The sequence below is a fragment of the Haemaphysalis longicornis genome, unplaced genomic scaffold (assembly GCF_048455015.1).
Source record: "Haemaphysalis longicornis isolate Haplotype H1 unplaced genomic scaffold, Haemaphysalis longicornis Haplotype H1 scaffold_2, whole genome shotgun sequence".
NCBI classification, from domain to species: Eukaryota; Metazoa; Arthropoda; class Arachnida; order Ixodida; family Ixodidae; genus Haemaphysalis; species Haemaphysalis longicornis.
In genome coordinates this window covers 138,184,361-138,210,195 of record NW_027526295.1, presented here as the reverse complement: position 1 = coordinate 138,210,195, position 25,835 = coordinate 138,184,361, and the positions used below count along the sequence as shown (strand labels likewise).

At 47.4% G+C, this 25,835-nt stretch overlaps 1 protein-coding gene across 1 annotated transcript in view; it reads right to left on the bottom strand.

Annotated features, from left to right (window-relative positions):
• Positions 1–21,578, bottom strand: part of LOC144169265 (UPF0764 protein C16orf89 homolog) — a 185,903-nt gene extending 164,325 nt beyond the window's left edge. Inside the window, exon 1 of the mRNA XM_077698332.1 lies at positions 21,252–21,578. Coding sequence (XP_077554458.1) covers positions 21,252–21,510 — 259 coding nt within the window. The 5' untranslated portion in view covers positions 21,511–21,578. The remainder of the gene's footprint in view (positions 1–21,251) is intronic.
• Positions 21,579–25,835: the final 4,257 nt, after the last annotated feature.

The following is a 25,835-nucleotide window of genomic DNA, read 5'->3' as shown; positions in this document are numbered from 1 at the left end:
ATGACCGCTGCGGAATGTTCATTGCTGGACCGCCGACTTGATCTGAGCGGTTGAACTGTATGGGCATTGTACTGTATTGCTGACAAAGGCCCCGTACTGACGCGCGAGATTAGCACGTATACGAGCAGTTGAGGCGGGGTTTATAGTTTGCACTTCTGGGGTGTTGCAGTTACCTTAACGCGCCCGGTTATTGGAGAGTCGTGGTCGTGGGGTTATCGGGGTCGTGTAGGACATGCCTTCACGCAGAATGGTACATTACAAACATCGACAACCACCCATACCAAATCCATCGCCATGTTTTGACACGAAAGTGTTTTATGCCAGGATACACCAAAACCTCGCTGTCGTCATATCCGTTGCGGAAATGACATCTATAGAAAAAGTTCCAAGGACGCGGTTGCGCTCGGAATCGAGTCCACGATCTCTCTCGCCGCAACTGGAGGTGTGAAGCGCTCTGCCAACTGCGCTATTAACTCTTTTTTTTTCATTGAACTGCGCTGTGATGTCAAGCATAACAAGCGGTATAAACGCCCCTTATATCCTCCCCTATCACCTTCTCCATTCAGACGGTGCTGCCGTCTGGGAGAGGTGAGCAAAGTAGTGCATCATGACGCTAATAAGCCCCGACAGTTGGCGCCTCGATAGGAAAGCGTAAGTTGCAGTGTTTGTCTTCCGCCTTCTGCTTCGGGTGTGATGGCTCCGTGTAAGAAAAGGCAACGACGCCGACGGGCGAATGTCGCGCTCGTGACTGCTTTGGTGCGACGAGAGACACGCCAGCGGGAAGCGGAACGCGTTCACGCATTCATGTTCCAAGCCACGAAATCTGCCCCTCGCATTCCACAAGCTGAGCTCGTCGCAACGCAACCGGCTGCCGAACACGCCACTGAGCAAGACCGAAGTGGTCGCACCTTTGCCGAAGCGAACCGCCAGCACGACGTCGCTCACCAGGCACATCAACGAGACAGCCGCCGACCTGCAAGTCATGCTCCTTTCGCTGCAGCGGACCGGGAGTTCACCAAACGACTCGCTGGCAACCCGTTCGGTTTGCGAGCGCATGTGGTTTCAGGCGGATTTGCGCAATGCTCCGGCGCGTGCAATCCAGTGTCTAACTTTGATGCGTCAAACGGTGCCATACCGACGAAATATAAATAGCGGTGTGCAAGTTCATACAAATCCACAAAAAACATTCAACTGCTCCTGTGAAGGAACATTTCACTTTCGTGTTTTTCCGATTCCTGTGAAAGAGGGATCAAAACACATTTTTGGTAGCAGCGCACTACCACATCACACATACGCAGTTAGCACCGCAAACTGTTCAGTCGACGGTGCGCTTAATGTCAGCAAAGAGTGCTGAAAGAACTAGATGTCATTGAATATTAAAGCGAAAGTTCACATTAGAGCAGTGCTCGAAATTCAGCATTATAGGATTAAAACAACCCACGCTCTTGTTACATGAATCCATTTTACATGAAAGGTACGGTACGAGTTGTACAGATAATTTACCCGCTGGAATGATACCATCGCCGCAAACTCGGAAATACCACCACAACCGCTCGAACCGCTTCATACATACTTGAAAGACGGAAATGAGGAAAAGGAACCGGTATCGGCAAAGAATAGGTCAACAATATAACAATGTAAGGAATCGATAAACGCTCCCTGTGCTCTCGCTTGACACTAAAACACACTCCACATTCTCGGCGCACCAACTCAACCCACTACACAATGCGAAAATGAGCCCGAACCGGAGTTTTCTGCCTGCAATTCAGTCCCTGACTCAAAAGAAAGTGCGATATAGTCCTTGTAATGGGACTGGCTCATACATTTTCGCGGAGGGAGGAGCAACCATACGTGGTGAGCTTCCATTTGCTTTTGTGAAAATGCGACAAGGCATTCTCTGCACCACAGGAATACAACTTGACAAAGTGGAAGCTAATTATAAGCTTGTGATTCCTCGCCGGAATAATGGCGGAGCGCCTGTCTTGTGTCCATCGTTTCGTCCTCGTGTTGATGTTAAGCCACTGTTAAGTCACTGCTAGATTTTTAAGGCGAAATCCGTAAGTGTCCCAGTCTGCGAGAAACCGTCTTGTCGTCGTTGTTCGGTAAAGAAAATGGCCACCGCTGTTAAAAGTAAATAAAAAAAACACGCATGTGTGATCCAGCGGAATTTGATTCCGGTTCTCCACTGCAGTTGCCCTACCAACTGTGCTATCCCAGCACGTTGCGAGTGGGAGAACGGAAGTTGTCGTTGTTGTTCCGTTCTTCCCGGCACGTGCAACGTGGGGGGCTGTCCAGGAGTCTGGATTTCTGAGGGGATAAAAGTTCTCCGCTTCACAAAATTTACAAAACTAGGAATTAGAAGCGCGCAAAATTTGTAGAATGGTGCGTGCCGCGGGTTACCTGACCGCGATGGCACGTGAGTAGAAGAAAAGAAGCCGGTCGAAGTAATTGTCGCCTGAAGACAAGAAAACAAAAGTAATACAGCGGTGCAAATGAGATTTTGCAGCAAAGATATCGTAAATAAATATCGTCAGGCTTTCGCTTTTAAGGCACGTAAGCAGACTTAAGGGCCCAGATGAATTTTTTTGTTAGCCAGTGTTAGAAAACGACCCGTTGGTATGCGCGCTATGAGTACGAAGAGTGTGCTGCTCTTTCCAAGCACATAACGCGCCGCTGAGACCCACGTAAATACATGTAGGCCACATCACCAACGCCCGCATGCACATTTAAATGATCAATACAGCATGGGAGACGCAAACTCGATATCAGAAATTGATCGCTTCTTGGACATGAAAAGCACTAGGAAGCAGTGCTTTCATGTCCAAAATGGCAGGGATCATGTTTCATGTTTCAAAAGAAGCAGCGTACCGGAGCCATAAATTTCGTGTTATAAAAACATTGAGTGGAACTGGCGGGTGGAATTAATAAAGCGATGCAACCCTTTCTTCTGTTTGCATACTGAATATTACTTATATGAACGAGCACTCAAAAAAGCCGCGTTCATTAAAAATACTATTCAGTGATTTATAAGTCATCAACCTATTTCTCTTGCCTCGCCTATTACCGATTCACAAAACCCGGAACTCCCGACGGGAACACCACCGATCCGTCACCCGATATATAGATAACACGATGTCTGTAACCTCAGACGACGCTAATTTCGGACGCAACGTAACTCCGTAAACAGACAACAAAGCAAAATATGCCAGAAGATGCAAATGCGTTGGCCTGACTACGCATGCTCAATAGTTTGGAATTTCTCAACAGTTACGTCGCACCACAAAGGCTTCCTAAAAAAATCAAACGACTTTTGTCTACCTGAAGGAGGGGGCGTTTACCTCACAACAAAGAGACTGGCCTTCGTCCGCCTGACGAAGGCAACAATCGTGGTCGCAACCTTTATATATATATATATATAGACACGCATGCTAAAAAGCGAACGCGCTGAACTCACAAAATATGCAATGTTAAAATCTATAAGAGAAGTTATCATACTCAGCCTCGTCTTCAAATGATTCAGGCGGGTTCACCATTTCTACAAATTGATCAATGCCGCCTCGGGAGTTCCCATCACGTCTGCACTTCTGACGAGGGTAAAGAAATCCCCTACGCCTGCATGTTAAAGTATTCGAGTAACGAAATAATCTGCCTGACATGAGAGCTACTGGTATTGCGACATTAAAGCTCACCCCCGCACAGATTTTTTGCCACATATAGATAAAATTATCATATCTTACAAACTACATTTCAAATGAGCAGCAATTCCTCCTTCGTTTCTAGTTCCTGCATGTGGTATACAAGAACACAGTCGTTACACCATCAGTACATTTATAATGAGCGGCTCCCAGTGAGCCTTGCATGCGGAGGATACCTTGCACGCGCTTCCCCACTTTGTCGCGCCCGGTTTCGCGCTGCCCATCTCCTTTGATTTAGTTCTTTGTCCTACCTTGGATAAATTGAGGCCGGCGTTAGGCTTAATTACGCCCCAGCCGCTCGCTCCTGGAACACGTTGGCCTTGGTCTCGTTTAATTAAAGTTCTCCGCCGTATGTGCTGCATTGGCTTGATGGCGGTCGTCCATTCTCAAAGCACAATATACAGCATCCGAGGTGGGTGCGTGTGCGCATATCGAAATAGCCACACGAACACGAGTGCCGGCTTGAGTTACGGCCGAAATATCGAGCAAGGACTAAAATTACGTCAACACCAGCTTCCTACATCTTCCGTGGAATATCAAATTTCCATTCACTGCAACGGGTACGGAATCGCCCCAGCTTCGCGTGATCTCATATGCACATACTTATTTTCACGGAAAAATGTTTCTAATGGCAAGGCTTTGTAATATCAGTCGGCGCTGAAGAATGTACAAAGACACAGAATAGAATTCGGGCAAGGATTGCAGTCGAATGACGCCGTAGAGGAACCGTTGAAACTACCGGAGGAGCAGAACCGCATGTCTACATGGAGATGATGATGATGATGATGATCATGATAATGATGATTGTCGTTTTAAAGTTTGATTTCTAATCTCCTGTTTTTCCTCTAAAGTGTGTGTGCCTACTAATAGGGTAGCTTCACACGCGAACATTGCAGGGATGCAATCCTAGCATCCCTTGCTGCTCTTGGCTTCGGCGGAAAACTACGCCTGGATATCACGCTACCTACACAGGGGCGAGAACACTTCATGTGCACTCCTGAAGGCTCGACTTTCTACTGCGCTATGCTCGATTTTCTACTGCGCTCTACAAAAAGGAGTGCCTCAAAGAGCCGTCTTGAGCCCTCTTCTATTCAACGTGACACTTACCCACCTAAAGCGAGTCTTCCTGCCTGGCCTACATGTCACACTCTATGCGTACGGCAGATGCATTTGGAATGCGGCGCGATCACGTCGCACCATACAACAAAGACTGCAGAAAGATCTTGTGAAAATAGCTGCATACCTTTCACCCAGAGGACTGCATCTATCCTCCAAGCAAGGTGTTTAGATGGTTTTCCCTCGCAAACCACATGAGGCGATATCCTTTAGCCCACGGAGGCCATACCCTGAAGTATGTACGAACGCAAAGATTCCTCGGAATCATATTAGACCGTAATTTTTCCTGGGCTCCGGAGGTTAAAAGCTCTGAACGCGAATATCCACGATGTTAAAAATCATTGGATATCTTGCGTGTAGTCGATGGAGCAATGTCTGTCGCTCCATGATACTGCCCTGCAACGCCTATGTCGACGGCGTACTGCGCTACAGCCTTCCTGTCCTACAAAAACGGCCACCCACAATCAGAAAACAGCTAGATGCGGCAAGAAACAATTGCCTCTGTATCTGCCTCGGAATTCCTAAGGGGTATAGACGTGCATGGATACTGTCACTGAAGCTGACTGTCAGCCCTTGGGGCGTGATTCGGCTCGAAGAATTTATGCAGATACATCTGCGACATCTGATGCCCGCCAAAACCTATATAACGCGCATGATAGAAACTGGCAGCTCTAGTTTTGATCAAACATTGAAGACATTTCATGTTTCCATCCTCCACCCCCCGGCATCAAATTCAATGCTGTCTTATTTCCCGCCTTGAGCCCTTTCGCCATTACATTTTAGATGCAACATCCCCGGAATTGACAATGACGAATATGCCTCAAAGCGGCCTGCTAGAGGTACCACACGGCCACATACCCGCTGTATTCTGGCACAAATCGGATTTTACAGACGGCTCATGTACACTTGAGCGCAGTTCATCTAGGATCTTTATTTCACCAACTAACCAGACGTTTTCTCATCGCGTCAAGCGAGCAACATCATCTATGTCAGCCAAGCTTCACGACGTCAAGGAAGCTATCCGGTACATTATCCGCCAACCTCCGCGTCAATGGACCATCTACATAGATTCCAAGGCATATCTCCATTACAACGCGACGACTGCTTCAGCATTCACGAACACTGCTCTCGTAAAATAGCATACTTGCACCATCTGGCCAACGACACTGGACACCAAATAACACTTCAGTGGCTTCCAGGCCACTGTTGGGTTTCAGGGAACGAGAAGGCAAGTGAAGCTGCTCGCAGGGGCCTTCAAAATATATCCTTAATTCGAGGAAGATATTCTTCGCTAAGCATGATTTCTGAGCTATGACGAAGACACGTGTTTTAATGGAATGGGACCATCCGTGGTCTCTTCCAGAGCCCCATTGTGCCTTTTCTGCACTACATAGACTCCGAACTCAGGATGAACCTGCCAGAGCTACTTCTTCACTGGCTAGGAACTTTATATCCCCGATTACGCCTCAACGCAGCGCTTACGAAATGGTACCTGTTTTGATTTTCGCAACCCCGAAGCCTTACAGCGATAACAGCGAGCCGCCGGATACCGTGGAACCCCTACAGTTACATACCACCGCTTATATGCTCGCAAGGTGCCGTTTGGTGCAGGAAATCGAGTACGCAAGCCCAGGATCAACTTCTTAAAAGTACTGCTCAGGTCATGGACCTCCCCTTCAGCTCAAGCGCTAAGCACTAGTGGCGTTATTTGAATATCTGGACGATACAGCCGCCACTCAAATTATTTAAAATGCTACCGAATGTTCATCGAGTGTTCAAACAAACTGAACGGTGTTTTTTTTACCTATTTTCTCGTCTTTCTTCTGCCAAGTTATCTATAGGGCATTATCTATCCTCCCTTACCTTTCCCCCACAGAGTAGCATATCGGTGTTGAGATTCTGGCAAACCTCTTGGTTTTCTCCTCTAATAAAGACCTTTATCTCTTTCTTTCTCGTAAGCAGGCGACCGATATCTGTCAATTCCGTGATCAACCACTGACAGATCCTACGGTCTCCGAACCGTACACCCAAGAAAAAGAATAATAGTCCTCGGTGAAATAAAAAAAAAGTGCTGAAACCAGCTTCTATTACCATCAAGACATATTTTAAGAAAAGAAAATGAAAACCCATCATAGCGTACACAGACTAAACCGGATCGCTCGGAGCAGATGCCACCGTAAATCACACGGTGTTCCCTGAAGGAACGCCGGTGACAAGGCCCTCATCCTAAGCCGGCGACATCGCCTCGGGGTCGCGGCCGCGGAGGCTAACGAAAACCACCCAGTCGCCTCATCAACACGCCTCGTTTGCTTCTTCTACCCGCACTTTCCGCCTGGCTCCCGTCAAGAGGTCTACCGAAGTTCTCTGCGCCATGAGGCCTTCCCCTCCAGCCAGCCATGTCCAGCATCCCACGCCCCGTTGGGTTTCCTGACTGCAAATAACAGAAGCGAAACAGCGTGTTCTTCAGTTCTATATACAGGGCGATCAAAGTTAAGTCGACAGTTTTCTTTTTTTAAATAAGGCGCTAAGATGTACAGAAAGACCACCTCTACAGTGACGTTATGCGCCCGGGGGACACAAAATGGTAAGGTAATTATTGATGTCGGTAGCCTAATTAACTAAAATTGAATAATTAACTTTTTAATGGATGCACTACGCAGGCATGTTTGTATTGAAAAGTTGGTCGCAATCGTGTTTCTACGCAGTTTCATTTTGCAGAATTCTTCTAGCGCATCCGTACTCCGAGATATCGAACTGCTGAGTTTGATTGCCTTTCGCATGATTAACGCATGCAAGGCAATGAGAACCCGAGGCATGCTCCCCCCTTTTGTTACGTCCCTGCTTTGTACGGTGTCTGGTATGCCAACGGGGTGGAGGCACAGGCAAAGGTAATAACCGGCACCCTTTCAGTCTTGGCTGGCATTTATCGCAATCTGCAGTACTCGGAACCGCTATCAGAAACCCGCTGGTCTTCACTGTCTAGCATGCGTAATCATGCAAACGGCAATTAAACTTCGCAGTACGGATCTCGTAGTACGGATGCACTAGAAGGATTCTGCCAAATGAAACTGCGTAGAAACACGATCGCGTCTAACTCTTCAATACAAGCATGACTGCGTACTGCAGCCAATAAAAAGTTACTTATTCAATTTGAGTTAATTAAGCCACTGACATCAATAATTACCACCTAATTCTGTGTCCGGTCTTTACGTAAACGTAAGCGCCTAATTTAAAAAAAAAAATCTGTCGACTTAATTTTGAGCACCCTGTATAATCCGGGGCGTAGCCAGGGTGATTACGGGGCGTAGCCAGGGTGATACGGGGTGTATTTATCCCAACGCAGGATGACAAAGTTTACAGCAAACGACTAGAATTACACCGAACGACTAGAATTCGGTCAACACCCCACAACCAACGCCGCCTATAGGGGTGCCTGTAAGGTATATAATCACATCACGCCTCTTCAGCTGAGTATATGATACTATCGTACACCGCTCAGGTTCGACTTCGACAAACATTGAGGCGATCAATATTTGCCCGCCTAACTGAACGTAGGTCGTCATTGCCGAAGGCTGGGGTGCGTTCTGGAAACATTAGACAGACGAACCTCTCCAAGCCGACTTCCTATTTTAGGGCTCCACGAAGTGTTTATTCCTGATATCTTTCTCTGTATGTGCATATTTTGCCCATTCTCCGGGGCATTTTACCTTAATTGCACTGGTAACTGGACGCCTCACTTATAGCTTTAATTGAATTACTTCCTTGTACGGTTTCACGTGTCACGCCCGTAACGTGTGAAGAACTACTAATTCTTGACTTTGAATTTGGGTGCTTCTTTGTTTAACCTCAGAACAATTTAAGACAGAAACAAACGCATTGCAAGCACTTTCGCTCTCTTTTACGAGGAATGCACGTCAGCAATTTTGTTTTTATTTTCCGTTTACCCGCGCTGCTCGGACAACAGTTTGGCGTTTTTGTTGGTACTACTACCCAACGGCTATTTATCGTTCTCCCGCCTCGGCGTCGCCAACGCAACACGCCCAGCGTTTAATAACCAGTTGTCCCTGTCGCCACACTTGTTAACAAGATGGAAAGCGCTGTATTGGGAGCACAGGCAATCTTGCTATTCGAATCCACTGGGAGTGCGCGAATGCCGCACAAGGCGTCCTACAGGGCAAATCCTCCCTCCCGACATTGCATGCTCTTAATTTAGCTTTAGATCAATCACTGTGGCCTCTATAATGTTTCTTTTTTCCTCTTTTTATCTAAAAGGAGGATGTCCGCGCGGGATGTTTGTTTATCTTTTCTTATTGTTTGAGGTGGAGCGTGTTTTTAGCTGCCATTGATACGGACTTAACAAAAAAGTATCCGACTAGAACACATGAATAAATTGGGCTTTGAAAGATCGGTTTACGCTTCCGTAAAAGCAATAATTTGCAGTTGGGCGTTGCATTTGTCTCACAGGCTTTGCCAAGGCTCCAATGCCGAATAGAGGGGCAATGGTGATGAACGGGCTCTTATTGAAGCCCCGCGTGGGCGTCTATAATCGGCTTTCTTTTTTTACAAGCTCGCCTTGCGTTTCTCCCCAGCAGAAGTTAGGCAACGGATCGTGCGTTGGTTTGGCGCGAATTTCAACATGCCAACCGTACAGTAACTTACGCAAGACGTTAGATGAAGACGTTTTCCTCTGTATACTGAACCATGAAAAGAAATCACCCGTGAATTTGCGACCTACGGCTCGCGGAGCACGCATCCTTCGGTGCTGACAACACCGACAGAAAAGAGAAAAGCACGAAGTGTCCCGCGGGTGATTTGGATATTACATGCCGAAGTGCGGCGGCATTGCGAGAAGCCTGCCAGCCTCTCTCACCAAAATCAAGAAGTCGCAAAGTTGTTGGCGTGTTGGTAGGCGCACTGTGTTACCCCGTCATAAATCAACAACTCTTACTGCCGTCCCGCCCCCCCCCCCCCTATCCTTTCCCCGTGTTCTTTTTCACGGTCCGAAATCCTGTTTGCTGAGAGTAACCGTGCGAGCGAGAACTGCTCCCCCCCCCCCCCCCTACTTTTCGTCCCCAATATTTGGGCCGCAGAGAAGTTGCCACATGCAAAAGTCGACTTCATTGGTGGTTGCGCCATATGCCTTCTCGTTTTTGCTTGTGTACCTCCCCTTCTCTGGTATTTTCTGTCATAGTCATAGGTGGGCTTGTTTTGCATACGCATAGAACCAGCGTCTGACGCTCACAAAATTTAGATTTTTTAGTTGAACCTTATAGCCGGCATTTTAAAGGAATTCGAGAATGGCCGATCATGCCCGTCGAATGTGTGTCCTACTCTCGCAACGCCAGCGCGCTTGCAAAGACAAATCTCCCACTTCAAATCTCGCAAAACTTCATTCATAAACCATTCAACTGTCTCTGTGGCGTTACATAGAGGCCTGGTGGCTCGATTATTCACGACAGCGAAACGAGGCGACGGGACGCAGATAGATCGGACGAAATGAACCAGTTGTGCCTTCTCTTGTAGAACTGTTGTTAGGCCCACATGTTAGGAGAGAACGGGAAAAAACGGGAAGCTGGCTTCCTGCATGTAACCGAGCGAGCCGAGCATAAAGCCCGTCAGGCATTGGATGCGTGCACATCCCATCACTGATAGCAATTGATTATTCAGCGCAGCACTGACGCTTACGGACTAGGCTCTTTTGGGAAGTCCGATGGTGCGGCCGCCTGGCCCGCTGTCGAGCGCTGGAGCCGATTCGCAAGCGAGCTTCGGTACACTACCCGAAACAAATCCGATCACACCCCAGCACTTCTCATGGTTTATGAATGCGAAAACAGTGATGTCCCATTGAACGCCACTGACTGCTGCTTCGGCTTTTTCCGCTTCGAGTAATGTTTTCGAGTTTTGCTGGGCCTCTTGTTCAGCTTTCCGACGAAGTCGTTGCCGGTTATTTTGTAGACTTTCTGCGTTATTGTGCCGGCTGTAGGTTGGAATCATTTGGACCACATCGTTGAAAATTCTACTGCCGAGCCGAGTAACTTGGATTGGTGGTTTCTGCTGGGCCGCTCCGGTGGGAAAAGCCAGCGCGACGCGTGGTTGATGACCTGTCGCGCCGCCGGACGCCGAATGGTGGCTGCAGCCACCACCCGAGTCACTCTACGCTTTCCGCGTGACTTTCCGCGTGAGCAGACGTTGTCCAGCAACGCCGCCGTTGTGATCTAAGACTTCGAAGCACGCGCTATGGACGGTTCGTAGCCACGTGAGTTTAGGAGCCGTTTCACTGCAGTCACAGACGCCGCCGACGCGGGCTTTTTAAAGCGAAAACTTTCCTAGTGGGACCGACGGCGCCCTGTATAAAAACTGATGCAACTCCCCATAGACCGGTTGGTCGACCAAAAACCCGTCATAAGATCTCTGGACACACAACGCGTGCGTGAAAATGCACGCGTTGATTATACAAAAGGGGTACAATAGCCTACCTTTATCGAATAAACTACGTTCCAGTGTACATTTAGGTCACTCGTAGACGCGTTTAGTTAGAGCGCGAAAAGTCGCGGCATGGGTTCCTTCTTCGTTTGCGATTCGGGTATCTGAAGGTTTGACGATTGATCGGATGAACTTTCAGCGAAGGGTGGACGCACTTTTGACTCACTTTTGACGTCAAAGATTTCGCGTTTCCCTCAACTTCCTTTAGGAGGTTATGGTAAAGTTTTTTTGCTCAGTGAGTTATTTATTGCAGTCTTAATAAAAATGGCCACACTTCCTCAGATTTTAACAAAAAATTCACAGCGCTCCCACCCTGTGAAGAGGACGTCCAGCGAAACGGGCGCTCTGGCGGAATTTGCAGTGTTGGTGTTTAGCTACACTGGCGGTTCGCTTCGTTGAATTATAAGGACAGTGGCGCGATCTCTACGTCACAGTCTACGGTCCAACACAATTGGTGGGTAAAGACCATGACGTTTTATTATAGCGCGGCTACGCCAATCACGGCGCAGGCTCTGGTGCACCGCACTGGTGGCCACCGAAGAGCGCGCTGCATTGCGCAGCGTCAGGAGGTAGAGAGACGCTGCGCGTGGCGATTAGTATGCGTGACTCGGTGAAGAGGCAATGGCGGCGGAAAGGTGTATAAAGTGTGGCTGTAACCATACCCCTTCCGCAGATGGCAATGCCTCACTGTGCAATGCGCAATGCAGGAAAGCCAGCTTACAAAATAATTACACCATCTTTCTGGTGGTCGATTCAAGTGCCAATTAGTTTTCAATTCGTCGTTTCCGTGAGGTTGAGGTACGCAGCTACCGTTATATTTACCGTTTGGTTTCCATGGTAACTACCACACTTTTCACTTACCGGAACTACGAAATGAGAAATTGCGTTGACCCCATGCCTGTTTCGCATACTACTCAGGGTTCCCCTAAGGGAAGATGGTGTAATTTTATTGGAGGGGGGGTGGGGGGGTGTTAGAGTAGATAGGCATTAAAGGGAGAGAGAGAGAGAGAGAGAGAGAGAGAAAGAGACGTTGTACGTGGTATGAGTTTGTCTTTATTTAGGCATTATCATCATCATGTTCAACGTAGGTGACGTCGAGCTGTGGTTGGCGTTCCCCTTTGATTATGACCGCCTTATGGTCTGTGAAATGTAAATAAAGTCAAGGGCTGTGGTAGTGGATTAACCCTAAAGTTGCTGAAGATGAGGTCGATGCACGCTCCCCGGATGGTTGTGGGCTGCTTGTAATCACGGCCCGCCGAGACTCGCCGACGCACGCCGCTGCCGACGGCGATGAAACGTCGAAGGCGCGTGAAGCGTGCTCGTCTCGTGCCGGCCCAGGAAGACGCCGGCAACACTGTCCCTCCAGGAGCCCTTAAAGGGAAGCGTGCTCGTCTCGTGCCGGCCCACGAAGACACCGGCAACACTGTCGCTCCAAGAGCCATTAAAGCGTAAGACACCACCGGGCATTCAGCAAGCCGAGCATGCGCAGTGGGGGTGTGGACGGCGCAACAACAACGACAACGACAACGGAGGGACATAGCCCCGGCCATGAGATACTTCGCATCTAAAACCAAGCTTGCGCCGATCTCTCTAAAGTCGGATCTGCCTTCCAACCCAGGTGCATTGCTGAGAAGAGACTTCTTAAGGTTCAATGTGAGCGTCTTATATAAAAATATGGAGGGCCTAGGACCTTGCTTGTGTTTTTCATAATTGCTTCGCGTACGCTGAAAATTAAGCTGGGTCTGTCTTCAGGGGCAATCTGCTGGATCCTACGCATACACAGCTTCGGTGCAAAATGTTTCGGGAATACGGCCTCTGCCTGTCTTCATCCGGGACGAAACCGAAATGATAAAGAACGATCCTGCGTCAAGTCCTTCAACCGCCTGCCGCCTTCTACAGTAGGCAGCTGTAGCCGTTCAAAACAATTTCCGTGAATTTCCAGGAACGCCGGCGGCGACGTCTTGCGCGGAATCAGTTTCGCCAACACTGGGAATCACGTTTCGCTGCCTTCGCTTACGCCCGCCTCCGCCGACTGCGCGATCCGCTATACCTTACCTTTGCCCAGGCTTCATGGAAGATAATTCAATTACTGCGAGCAATCGAGCCGATGAAAACTTGCAACCTAGCTTTACACAAAGCCACATCAAAACAGCGGAGCCCCAATATGTGGACGGGCGAGCAATTTTTTCAGCTTTCTACACCAAAGAACCCGTCGTTACAGGTCGATGCACGCCGTAGTACCAAAACGTGCTTCACTTTCACGGTGATGAGCAAGCGAGGTTACGGAAGGAAGTGACGTTCGGGTGGGTGTGTACAAAATTGCGTGCATTGGCTGAACCTGTTCACCTATGGTTCGGCCATAAAGCGAGATATTTTTTTAGGGTAAAAGGTGGAGGAGGGGGGGGGGGGGGGCGTTAGGCGACCAGAATACTTTCCAGCGAACACAATTTTATATTGGCTTTAAACCTGTCATAGCCTTGCTCGAGTGTTTATTGTTCCCCACTTCTTTTTTGTTTTTCCTGGGGGGGGGGGGGGGGGGGGGGCGAAACACGGAAATTCGAAGAGGCTTTAAAAGCATATTCCCCAGCTTTTGGGCGTCTCTCAAGCCGCTTTAAGGCGGAGGAGGAAGCTGCACCTTCGGGAGCCGAATAATCTATCGTTGCAACACCGCGCCGGCTTTGCATTGAGTCGCTTACCCGTGTTTGTCGAAGCTGCATTGCGTTTTCTCCCACAACTCGAGAGTTGTCCGAGGGCAATGATAAGAGGTTAGAATGCTCCTGGTTTCAATAACAAGATGAATTTGGTCCGTCTGGTGCTCAGGTTTTGTACAGCGAGGTTTAAATTATTTATACGGCAACTGCGATCGATCGCCGTAAATCAGTCAGGCACAGTTTTGCGTTCGGAGCTCCACCAGCGTGCTCTGCGTGTCCGGTTCCCTGTACGCCCTTCCTTTTCTCATTGTTTCCTCCTAGTTCTTATTGTTTCCCAGCTGCAGCAATGAATGCATTTTAACAACCTTTACAAAATATCCACAAAAGTAAAACAGAAACTAAGAAGCGTATCTGCTGCGACGAGCAAATCACTCAGTGTCGCTTTTTGTCGCCCGTAAGTACAGCTTGAGCAGTGTTTACAAGCCGGAGGGAAAGAGTGAAAGCCATCGTCGAAAAGTTTTCAGGGTCCCTTTAAAGTCTATACGTGCGTCCTGGAAATTACATGCGAACTTTAGTTGATTGATTGTGGGGTTTAACGCACCGAAGGTACACCTGCCCAATCTAAAATCACAACAGGAATACCGCAAAAGCAGAACAATTTCCGTCGTACGACAAAAGTTTTGTTGCGACAAAAGAAGTCCTGTTGTTACGACAAATCCATCTGTTTTAACGACACACATTTCTGTCGTAACGACAAAGTCGATCTTCTCAACGACAAACATTCCCGTATCACAACGGAACTGCCATTTACGCTACTCTTCACAGTAGGCAATGACATTCAAATCATGTGCCACTACTGATGGAATATCAGGATCACGACACCACAGGAATTCAGCATGACTGAGCATCAATATCAGGACAGGAATACGACACACGACATAACACCAGAATCACCACACGACAAGAATACGACAGGACGTCAGTACGACACGCCAAAATCCGACAAACGACAGAAATTTTGCTTGTCTTTTTCGACTGGGATTGGTTATGAGGCAGTTCATGTGAACGTCTCCTAATTAACTTTGACCACCTGGGGATTTTTAACATGCGCCGAAATCTCGACCCATGGGCAATGTCGGTTTTTGCCTGCACCAGAAAGGCAGCCACCGCAGCCGCCATCGAACACGCGTCATTGGGGTCAGCAGCATAACGCAATAGCCACTTAGCCACCGCGGTGAGTAAAAAGCGTAAGCAGTTGAAACCAACCTTGAAGGAAACTTCTGTAGTTTGGCATTGGAGCGTAATTAGTTTTAATGCCCAAATAAGTCGCAATGGTGGCATGTTTAGTGGTTGTTAGGGATACCTGCTCAGCTGCATCTATCGAATGCAAATTTACTTCGCCACACGGATTTCGTACCAGACAGCACCCGACAGAAAATTCACAACATTATTCCTGAACGGCAAATCCTCGCGGTGACGGCCATCAGCCAATTCTGCCTGAAAACAGCAGGGCCTGCATAATTTCCTACTTGGACCTTATAAACAGCCAATACGACAAAAACGATCTCATAGCGAAGATCGTTTACGTCGGGTCAAATCCTAATCGCGCTTTGTGGGGCAAAAACACGGCGAAACAAAAGAAATTATACGCACCGATGATTTCACACATGCTGTCTTTTTTGTCGTTGCTGTAGCGAAACCGCAACTATTGGATTAATTTATAGGCATCGCACAAATGACAGTATCGGGAACTAGCGTCAGTTGAGTTGGTTGCAAGGTAAGCCCAAGACGACGCGTACTGCTCCCTGTGCTCTTTAATCATGCAGGATAAACTCAAACACATCAGGCCAAAGCCCACGCAGAAAAAAACGTGGCTGACAGAAAGACGCCTTTCTAGAGACGATAGTCTTTCTTGGGCTACTTAAACACAGAAATTTCGGTGTGTCTGTATATCTGTATGTCTGAAAGAGAATTTATTAAAATTAGTTACAGCTAGGACCCGGTGTAGTTAGCTACTACACGGGTCGACGGGGCACAGTATATACGCAATGTGCTACAGAGGAAACGAGGTAAAACATCACACAAGTTCCCAACGACCCGGCCAAACTGAAGCAGAAGCTGCGCAATAGTCTTATACACCCACAGCCAAATGTTCATACCTGTCAACATTGCTGAAGAAGAGCAGGACATTACGAATATATAAGGCCGGAAATAAATACATAAGTGCTATTTGCAGTGTTCCATTATTAAAAAAACAACTAGTGGTAGTACCCGGCGATGCCCGGGAGCCATTATAATAATGGCACTAATGGGCATAACACGTGTTAAGTTATTTGTTAGTTGTCATAATTATCTAGTTCATCAGGAAGTTGTACACAATATAGAACTCCTGCTTGCTTTTATACATGGGCTCCAACGGAGGCGTGTCGTGGTAATGGGAAACGTCTGGAGCTCGTGCATTACTGCAACTCTCGCTAAACAAATCGCACCAATACCGTGCGCTCAAGCGAGTGAGTGAGTGAGAAAAAACGTTTTATTAAGCCGGTGAAGTGGGGGTGGTTCCCTTTCCAGGCAGCCACGTGATGAGCGGACAGCCCTTGCTCTGGAGGCCAAAAGTGTCTGGACAACCAGACCGCTGCTGGTCACCAAGTTTTTTCTACAGATTAGTGGTGGGAATGGGGATGAAACAGAGGGGACATTTGGGCTTTGCTTGCACTCTAATAAGATATAAGGCAGAGTGACGGGTTGTAAACAGAACTGGCATTCGGCAGGTAGTTGAGACCGGAGCAAACAATGGAGGCGGACTGGGTGAGGGAAGGTATTTTTACCCATGGGAAGTGTTATCGACGCAGGTATGAACGATGCTCATCGAACACAGCTTTATGATATATGACACGGCTACTATGGAGGCGCGTGGTTGCAGAAAGTACCAACAGAGCGCGAGCGCTATGCAAATTCGGGAAAATTTAATCGAATTTCACGTCGAACGGGATGTGAATTTAGAAATCTCGCTGGCCTTTTTATCCGCATATTAGGAGAAAATCCTCAAATGCATTTTTGGGCAACTTTATTGGCACCATTTAAAAAAAAAGAATTGGATATATCAACAGGCTGTGTGATTATTGAGGAATGTGTAAAAACACACCGTCTTCCCGAAATCCTGATTGCTCTATTAGGTGGGTGTCATGAAGAAATATTGTAGTGCAGTGCTTAGATACCTGAATAGGTTGCCTATATCAACAAAAACCAGTTCAATATCGCAAATGGCAAGCTATAAAAAATTAGTATCTTAAAACTATTTTCACCGCTTGTCAATCTCTCCTTGGTGTAACTTCTAAACTTTTCCCCAACATTGAGCTGCAACACCGTAATCACAATGTCCTCATGAGATTTGAAGCCGTTTGAGCCAGCCACTTCGCCAGGGGTGGACATCACCATTTAGGACTTTTCAGCTCGTCAGGCGTGTCATTTGTACAGAACAATTTGACCCTTTTACCGGCATCGCAGAGCGAAATCTTTAAAATTGGTTTTGTGCATTTGTATGAGTAACATGTGTTAGCAAAATGAATTGGATAAAGGAATTAGTGAAAGATTCATTGGAGAATCTTTAGGAACACCCATTTTAGTCCGAAATGGCGATATCACCTCGAAAGTGTTGGCTAGGGCGAAATCCTACGACTACTTTTTAGATATTCTTAAAGGCTAGACATATCACCAAAAAGCGCTTCGATATGCGAGCGGGTGACTGAGATATTCAGGAATTTATGAAAACACAATTTTGCCCTTTTCCTTGGTTACGAGTGAAATTTCCGAAAATCCCGTACCTACGCTTTTACGCAAATATACTCGCAAAATTTTAAGTATCTAGACCTACCAGCTTTAGCTGGGCGTTGATGAGTCAGTCAGTCAGTCACTCGGGCCCTTTTCTTAATGCGTAAGATTATGGGGGTTTGGTTTTTGCGGTAGCAAACGTAATACTACCTCAACTGCAGAAAACCGCCGCCTGCTGTTACCCGCGCTACTATAGCTCCTGGCGGCATAATTAGAAATCAAATGGCAACACCAACAAAAGGTTCCACTAGATAGATTCCATGTTCCCCTTGAGGCGCTCGTGGAGTAGGGCAACGTAGTTCTATAAACTTTGTAGTAGGTTGCCTCGATTCACGCGCGTCTCCACCCTACGGCAGCGCTGGCATCGAGGCACTAGACTTGGAGCAGTGGAACTTGGTGAATTTAAATTGACTTAAGCAAACCTCTGGCTTGTTATCTTGGGAAGAACGAGACGGGAGAGGAACAGCATGGGGTGAGCGGGAAAGAGAAAGGGAGTATTTAGTTTGCAGGGGCGCCAGTCCACTATCGTCTTTCGTCGACATTTGCAACGAGACCAGCAGATACTGCCATTTTTTCTTAATGACGTAGACACATGCGACACAACGGCAAAAAAAAAACTATTCCTTGCTCCTCGCCACACGTGCAGACGGCAATATGTCTCCCGTTTCACCATATATTGCGGTGTTTGTTTTGTTTTTGTTTTTTTTTTTTTTTGCTTGGAGCAACTTTTGTTGCTTTCATTTCATGCCCCAAGGAATGAATTATTCCCTGCTGACAACCCCGCACGTGGGTGTCTGGAACCAATTGTACGGGAAACTCGACGCTCTGTCTAATAAAACTTTAATCCCACTCCTTTTGCAAAGGACATGAGCGTATACATTATGCAAAAATAGGCTCTGTTTAAACCGACCACTAACAACTTCAATCCCCGTGTTCGCGCTCTGTCGCCAGGGGCGTGCGCGCTGTGCAGCTCTAATATATGAAGACGTCGGTTATCTGCCCCGGGAGGGGAAGGCGTGAAAGTGTTTGGAGGCAAAAATGCGAATTCAGCAAAATCAACCGTGAACAATGGGTTACTCCTTTAATATATTACTTTTCCTGTCTCTCATTTTTTATGGTGTGTTCAAGTACGACTATCGGCTGCTCGTTCCATGGAACTTTAGACGAAATGTTCGAGCATTCGACAAGCTAACGGCTCGGCATGGCTTCGGCCAAAAAGCTAAAAACCTTGCCGATCAGAGAAACAAATGACTGCTGACGTTACCGAAAGGCTGATTCGTCGCCACTCGGAAGCAAAATAGACTGAAAATAATGAAGGCCGTTTTAAAAAAGCAAAACCTGGACGCACACAGGAAACGTACAGCAATCTATATGGTTTTTGTTGCTTTCGTACTACGCGGAGGAAGCGCCGTCGAAATTAAAATGTTCCTAACGCTTCGCCGACCGTGTTTCTTCTACACGGTTTTGTTTCCAGCATGTTACCTGCTATTTAAAAACAGGAATGCTAAGCCTGCTGTGATTTAGCTCGAATTAGTTATTGCTTTGCCCAGATTGTTTCCTAACCAAGCTTTACACTTGCAAAAACAAATCCCAAGTTAAAAAAGTACTTTATCTCTCCTTTTTTCTTGCTTCCCCGATGTATAAACTCTTGTCCCCACGATCACGGGCCAAATGTAAGGATAGGCCCCTGTATACCCCCTTTATTTCTCCTGTGCTGTCTCTGCCGTATATGGCAGTGTAAAGTAACGCCATCACCTACTCTGATGAAGGCAAGTCCACTTGCCGAAACGTCAGTAACCTGCTCTCACTAGAGATAGAGAAAGAGAAGGAAAGGCAACCGTCAATATGAGGGCATAAAAATGGCAATTCGCCTGTTTCTACTTCCCTGATTCCATCAATAGCGCCTTGTACATTTGTGTGAAACACAACGAGCGGAAAACTGTAATCCCCCCCCCCCCCCCCTCTTCGTTTGACGTTTCACCCGGATACATTACACAAACGGTGGATAATTTTGGTCCTCCGCCACTTCAGCTTATCTATAAACTACGTGCTATTTTCTTTTGAACAGGATATACAACCGGTTCTATAATCGATTAATATGTACTAGCACATGTATTACAGCCTTTACCTGCACTACCCGTTCACTGGCCCTGTGGCAAAGGGCCCGCGAACCGGTAGCTACAGATCGCGTACTTGTATTGACGTACATGTATCAATCCGTTCTGCCATGTACCATAATGCCGTTTTTCTAGCTCACTCACATGCACCGTAGACCATTCAAAGCTGTTTTCCCACTCTTCCTATGCGTGTGCTTGTTACTTGGTCTTATAACACGCGTTCAACTGCAGCGCACCAACAATCGAGCACCCCCTCTCGCACAGACCCAACCACGTGTATACGCCTCCGTGCGTATACACGTGGTTATGATGTGCGCCACGGCTGTTTGTGCGCATCACCTGGATTTTTTTTTTGTCATTTTGTTTTTATTGTTTTTATTAGCTTTCTGTATTGCCATGCCTCCAAGTTCTGGTACCTTCGAGGCTTACAGGTCATTTTGTTTTTATCGCCGAGTTTAGGAACACGTCCGAAGAAAAAAGGTTTCCGGATCAAAAGAATCACGAAGCGATAGCGCGTACCGCGCGAAAATGAGTGGATACAGTTTACAGCCTGGCTGATTTGCGCCCCGCGTTCATTGTGAAACGAGCTTTATATCACGGCCAACTTGAGGTGTTACTTTGTACTGTGACGGATGCTCCCCTCCATCAGAAGCGGTAACTTTGACAGGGCATCCGCGAGACCGAGTCACAGTTGCCAATAGCGACGTTTATCGGTTCTTCGCGCTTTCTTTTTTCGGCAACAGCAAACACTTACGAGTAAGGAAAGATGTTGATACACTTTAACAGCGTTCCGTGACCTCCTTGTTTCATTTCCAAAGTTGATCAAAGCAATCTGACAGCCAGTTGGTCTGATATAGGTAGACGTAGATGCGCTAACAACGGCACACACTGCTCCGCTGTCTGGTGTCTTTTCTTTCCGTCCGCCACGTGGTCAGCGCATTTCATTTCAAACACGTCCGACATTTATTGGTTGATGACGCCGCTGATTTAAACCGCACTTCCTTTTCTGCAATAATCCACGAAAATAACGCATTGTTTTCGCCTGCTCCGCCATCTGTCATCACTCAACGGCGACGACAACTTCGTTTAAAGCTCGCAAAAAGCATACAGTGGCGTAAAGACGACCGGATAACCGCCATTCCAACACCTAAATTGCGGCTATATGTGTTTCCTTTCTAATAAAATTCCAGTGGGGTTCCGCACCGTGCGATTGTCTTTTCTTTTGTTCTTGTCTAGCTTGTGCTGCCTTGTACGTCATGAATATGCACCAACCATCCCAATTTGCCATTCTTCCACCGGAAGTGTGGACCAACTAGACGGGGAACGTCTCCTCCCAAGTAACCGGCCAAACCGCTTACCCACAACCATGGCAAGCCCGATGTAGATGTCCTCGTACAAGTGCTCGATCCTTTGTCCCAGCGCTGCCACGCTTCCCTCGGCCACGGACAGCGCGTCGTCCACCAAGTCCCAGTCGGTGGCGGGCGGTGACCACGGGTCCCCCGTCGCCGCTCGGCCATCCGCCTGTCCCGCTTGCGGTGGTACCAGCACGCACGCGACAAGCGACAGGACAAGAACTGCGCGCGCGCCGCGTCCACCGCATCCAGCCGCCGCTGACATCGCCGCGCCGTCCGAGACAGTCCAGGAGACACCCAGCTGTTCACCACCCGGCGGGCTCCCGATTGTTTTAAACGCGACGCCCTTAGCCGCGGTTGGTCCGTTCGATTGCGAAGCGCGCCTGCGCGGACTCGGTGCGCGCATGCGCGTGCCATCCCCGTGGGACGTGTTCTTTTTACTCTCTTTCGCCGCCGCTGTCCTCCCGCTCGACTCCTTCCCTTCGGCCGTTCCACTTCCCGCTCTCCCTATCGGAAGTTTCGGCGCGCTTTATCCTGGGGTTCGCCCTTTGCGTACGCGTCTGTAATTTAGGCTGAGACGCTGGACGTGTTACTGAGTCTCCGCAGGGCGTCGGCGTATCAGCATGGGGTGTAGTCTGGGGCGTCGCCCTCGCTGGAAACGCGTTTAAATTCGTTCCGCAAAACTTGTTGCTTTTCTATACTTCCTTTCTCCATCGGAGTTAACCAATCTCCCGGGAATACTTCCTCTGCTGCCGTTCTTTTCGTGAGAAGAAATTGTGGGGGCATTAATGTTCTTGGTAAGGCAATCTCTCTACTAAGACCACTAACATTTGAATTTCAACACTGGGAAATTGATTTGGCTTTTTATTCGTTTTTTTTTTTTTTTGTGAAGCTGTGAGATTTATTGGTCTGCTACCCCATGCATCAGCGCCTAAATAGCGATGGACAAGAAACAGACGTAGCGCTGCTTCGGTAGCTCACTTGCCGGGGTGGCTCAGTGGCTGGAAGACGCGTTGTAGTATTAGGAAGCGGGTTCGAACCCCGCCGCGGTGGCCGTTTTTCATATGGAGACTAAAAACGATAACAGCCGTGCGTCGAGATGTTGACGCACCTGAAGTATCCCCACGTAATCCAAAATAATCCGAAGTCCTCCACTGCGCCTCGCCTGAATGTTTTTACACGTCGACGTGTAAAAACCCGAAATTTTAAATTTTGTTGCTCATCTGTTGATGTGCTTACCGTTCACATTTTTGTCACATTGCTCAAAATCTTCCAACAGATCTACTGAAGTATACGCGCACACTAGCGATATATAAAGAGAATAGCACAAAATAACTAATGAAGTTAGCTCTGATGAGCTAGCAACAAACAGGACAAATACAAAAGAAATGTTGACGGAAGCACTGAGCTAACAAATCTTGTACTCCTTTACTCTTACATGCTTTGGTCGAACTATGAACAGCTTTCCGTTGAAGTCAGCCCTGAAGTTGTTGAGGGCACATGAACTTTGGATGGCAACAACTTCTGATGTACCTTTTGAAGTACAGCTCGGAGGCACACTGAAATCAATTCGCCGAAGTCTTATTTGTAACTGCATTCTGCAGTTTTACCCGTGGGTTTCCCCACCAGCCAAAACTGGTAGCTGGGACCATAGCTGGACAGCTCCTTGGACCTACTCTCACTGCTCCTGAGAACGGTGGGTAGTTCAGTCAATCTTAGGGTTGTCCGTACACTCCAATATCATGTGGTACAGGGTGCCCGAGCCGTGGCAGAGGTTACGCAGCGTGGAGGACTCCGTAAGATTGAGCAAGTTGAATAAGGTACGGCGAGGAATAGTGTTCGTTGCGAGGAGCCGGAAATGGTGCTATCCTTGTTGGAAATTCGTATGCGCGACTTATTTCCCGATACAGCCGAATCTCGTTACAGCAAAGTAGTATAGGAAAAGTAAATTAGTTTGTTATATTAGATATTCGTTGTAACAGTAGAGGTAAAAATCAGCTCTACTCTAAGAAACCGGCAATCTGGCTCGCACAAAAGTCATAGCTACTAAAAGGCATTATTCTAGGCTTCGAACCCGTTATAAACCAGGTAATCCTTATCTAGCTTGTGGCACTTCAAGCTAAATGGACCGTAACACGACAATGTGAAATAACACAAAACAAAGTTCGTTTGGCAAAGCAGGCCTGCATTCTTATTTATTTGAAGAAGGATGTGATCTTCGTCTGGCGGCATTTCACAGCACTGCAGGATGAAGTTTTTTACAGTGTCCACGCACGAAAGGGCCTTTTCTACTTTTCTACTTTTACAAACTCTTATCTTCTAAATAAAGTAGCCGACCTATTTCTCAGACCTAGAGGAGAACGAAAAATAGTCGGAACAAAAGAGCAGTCCGACAGATCCGCGGGTCGCAAAAACGAACTTTATTTCATTTGAACACGACTGAAGAAGTCGCGAATGGTTCCTTTCTTTCAATTCCTCCTTCATGTGGGAACGTATGTTTACATCCCTACAAGCATCAGGTTTTCGTCGTAAACATTGGACAACAACGCCAAAGCGTTGGCAATGTCTTGCGTTGACATTTGCGGGTGGTCGGAAGTGTCTTCGTCGGAGTCAGAGTCGCTTTGCGACAGCGCGGTCACTTTCGCACAACTTCGTCATCCGTTAACTTAGCGCACAACAATATGTTACTGTCCCCTGCAGCAAACTCTCGAAATGTCGAGAAAGATCAAAGTTGGTTACCCCGGCGGGAGTCAAGCGAATCCCCATCCAATCCGAAGCTATAGCCACAAAGTTTTGATTCAAAATCGCGTCGCCTTGTTGTCATGGCTCTGTCACAAGAACTTTGGAACTTTTGTCCAGAAAATCAAACTTTTCGCTTCGTTTTGTTCGAAATATCCGTTGTTCATATACATTACACCTATGCAACAACTGGCGGTTCATAGGAAAATTCCGAAATGCCCAGCAAGCCCGAATTTTTGGAGTCCGAAAAAACGGTAGGCTACTGTATGAGTTTTTGCGTTTTTAAATTTAACTATCGATTAATACGGACTTCTGGGCTAGTTGGTAGTGCAAGACTGACGAGTAAAGCACAAAAAATTACACGAAGGACGGAGGGAGGCAACAGAGACAAGCGCTACTTCCAATTGACATTTAGTCTTCAAAAACGCCCATATATATATACAGAAAACGTGCGCACACTACCACGAAATTATATTATACAGCGCATATAACCATTTCTCGCGTGATCGCAGCTCATGCTCATACGTATAGATAAGTGACAGGCAGCAACCGACGACTGTGTGTCACGTGGTACACTAAACAAAAACCAAACAAAAAACAAAAAAGGAAAACTACATCAAAAACACAAAAACGAACCCACACTCGTCGCCGCCCTCCCCTACCCCCCCCCCCCCCCCCCCGCACACACACATACAAATAAGCAGAAAGCAGTGAGCGGCACTGCTTTCTGCTTTTAAGAATAAATTAGGAATGAAATAAGCTTTCAAGAATAAATTTCAGTTGGAAGTAGCGCTAGCCTCTGTTGTTTAGCTCCGCCCTTCGTGTAATTTTTTACGCTTTACTCGTCAGCTAGCTATCGAGTTCGAAGCCTCGCGTGAACCAAATATTTCTTCGTTATAACCGCTACTTCGCGCGGCACTGAGGGTTCCGGTTTTGTTATAAAAAGAATAAGTGTCACTGAAAAAAAGTTTGACGAACTAAAGTTTTTGTTTAGTTTGCTATAGTTTGCTATAACCGATAATTCGTTATATCAGTGTTCGTTATAACGAGGTTAGACTGTAAGTGAGCAAAGGGTACGCAGCCTCTACTGAGGACCCTTAAGACGCTCGGCGGGATAAATTTGGGGGTGGTTTCGTGGGTGGTCGAGCTGCCCACGGTGGTCGAGCGAGCCGGCGTCCAAACAATCTTGACCTTTCCTTCAAGTGGCCTCTGGAGTAGGATGGCCACAGCAGACCTGGAAATTATTGCGCAAGGAAAGTTCCCACAACTCAGAATTACAACCCAACATGATTCACGCATTGGAGCGACATGCGCAGCAGTCGTTATTACTGCAAAGTCGGCCACGCGCAGTTTCGCGCATGCCTTGGGAGAGATGAAGGATAGTTTACTCGAAGTTGAAACCACAGGGCTAGCATGAATTCCTGCTACGACGTCATGCGCATAAGCCTGCAGCAGCGCCACCACGGATACTAAGAGTAGGCCGCACATTTTTCATTTGCGGCGGCGTTTTAAAGGAGACAAGCTAACATTCGTAAACATTTAATAATAACCTTAGCCGTTTTTATCCTATCGAAAAACCTTATCAGCACCAGGTCACCAATTTGTCAAAGCTGTTCATGACAACTTGCGAGAAGTTGTCCTGCGCGATGAAGTTGAGCGTTGCGTAACCCAGCTGCTCCCAGATGCGGGAGTAGAACACGCTGCTTGGAGGTTAAATAAAATAAACCGAACTGATACGGAGCCAGTGGGAATACGACGAAAGGGCACGACAGTAACGCAAGCTCCAACGTTCACACAGTTCACTAAAACCTAGCGGGAACCTGGCGCCGGCGCAAGCACGGAATGTAAAGT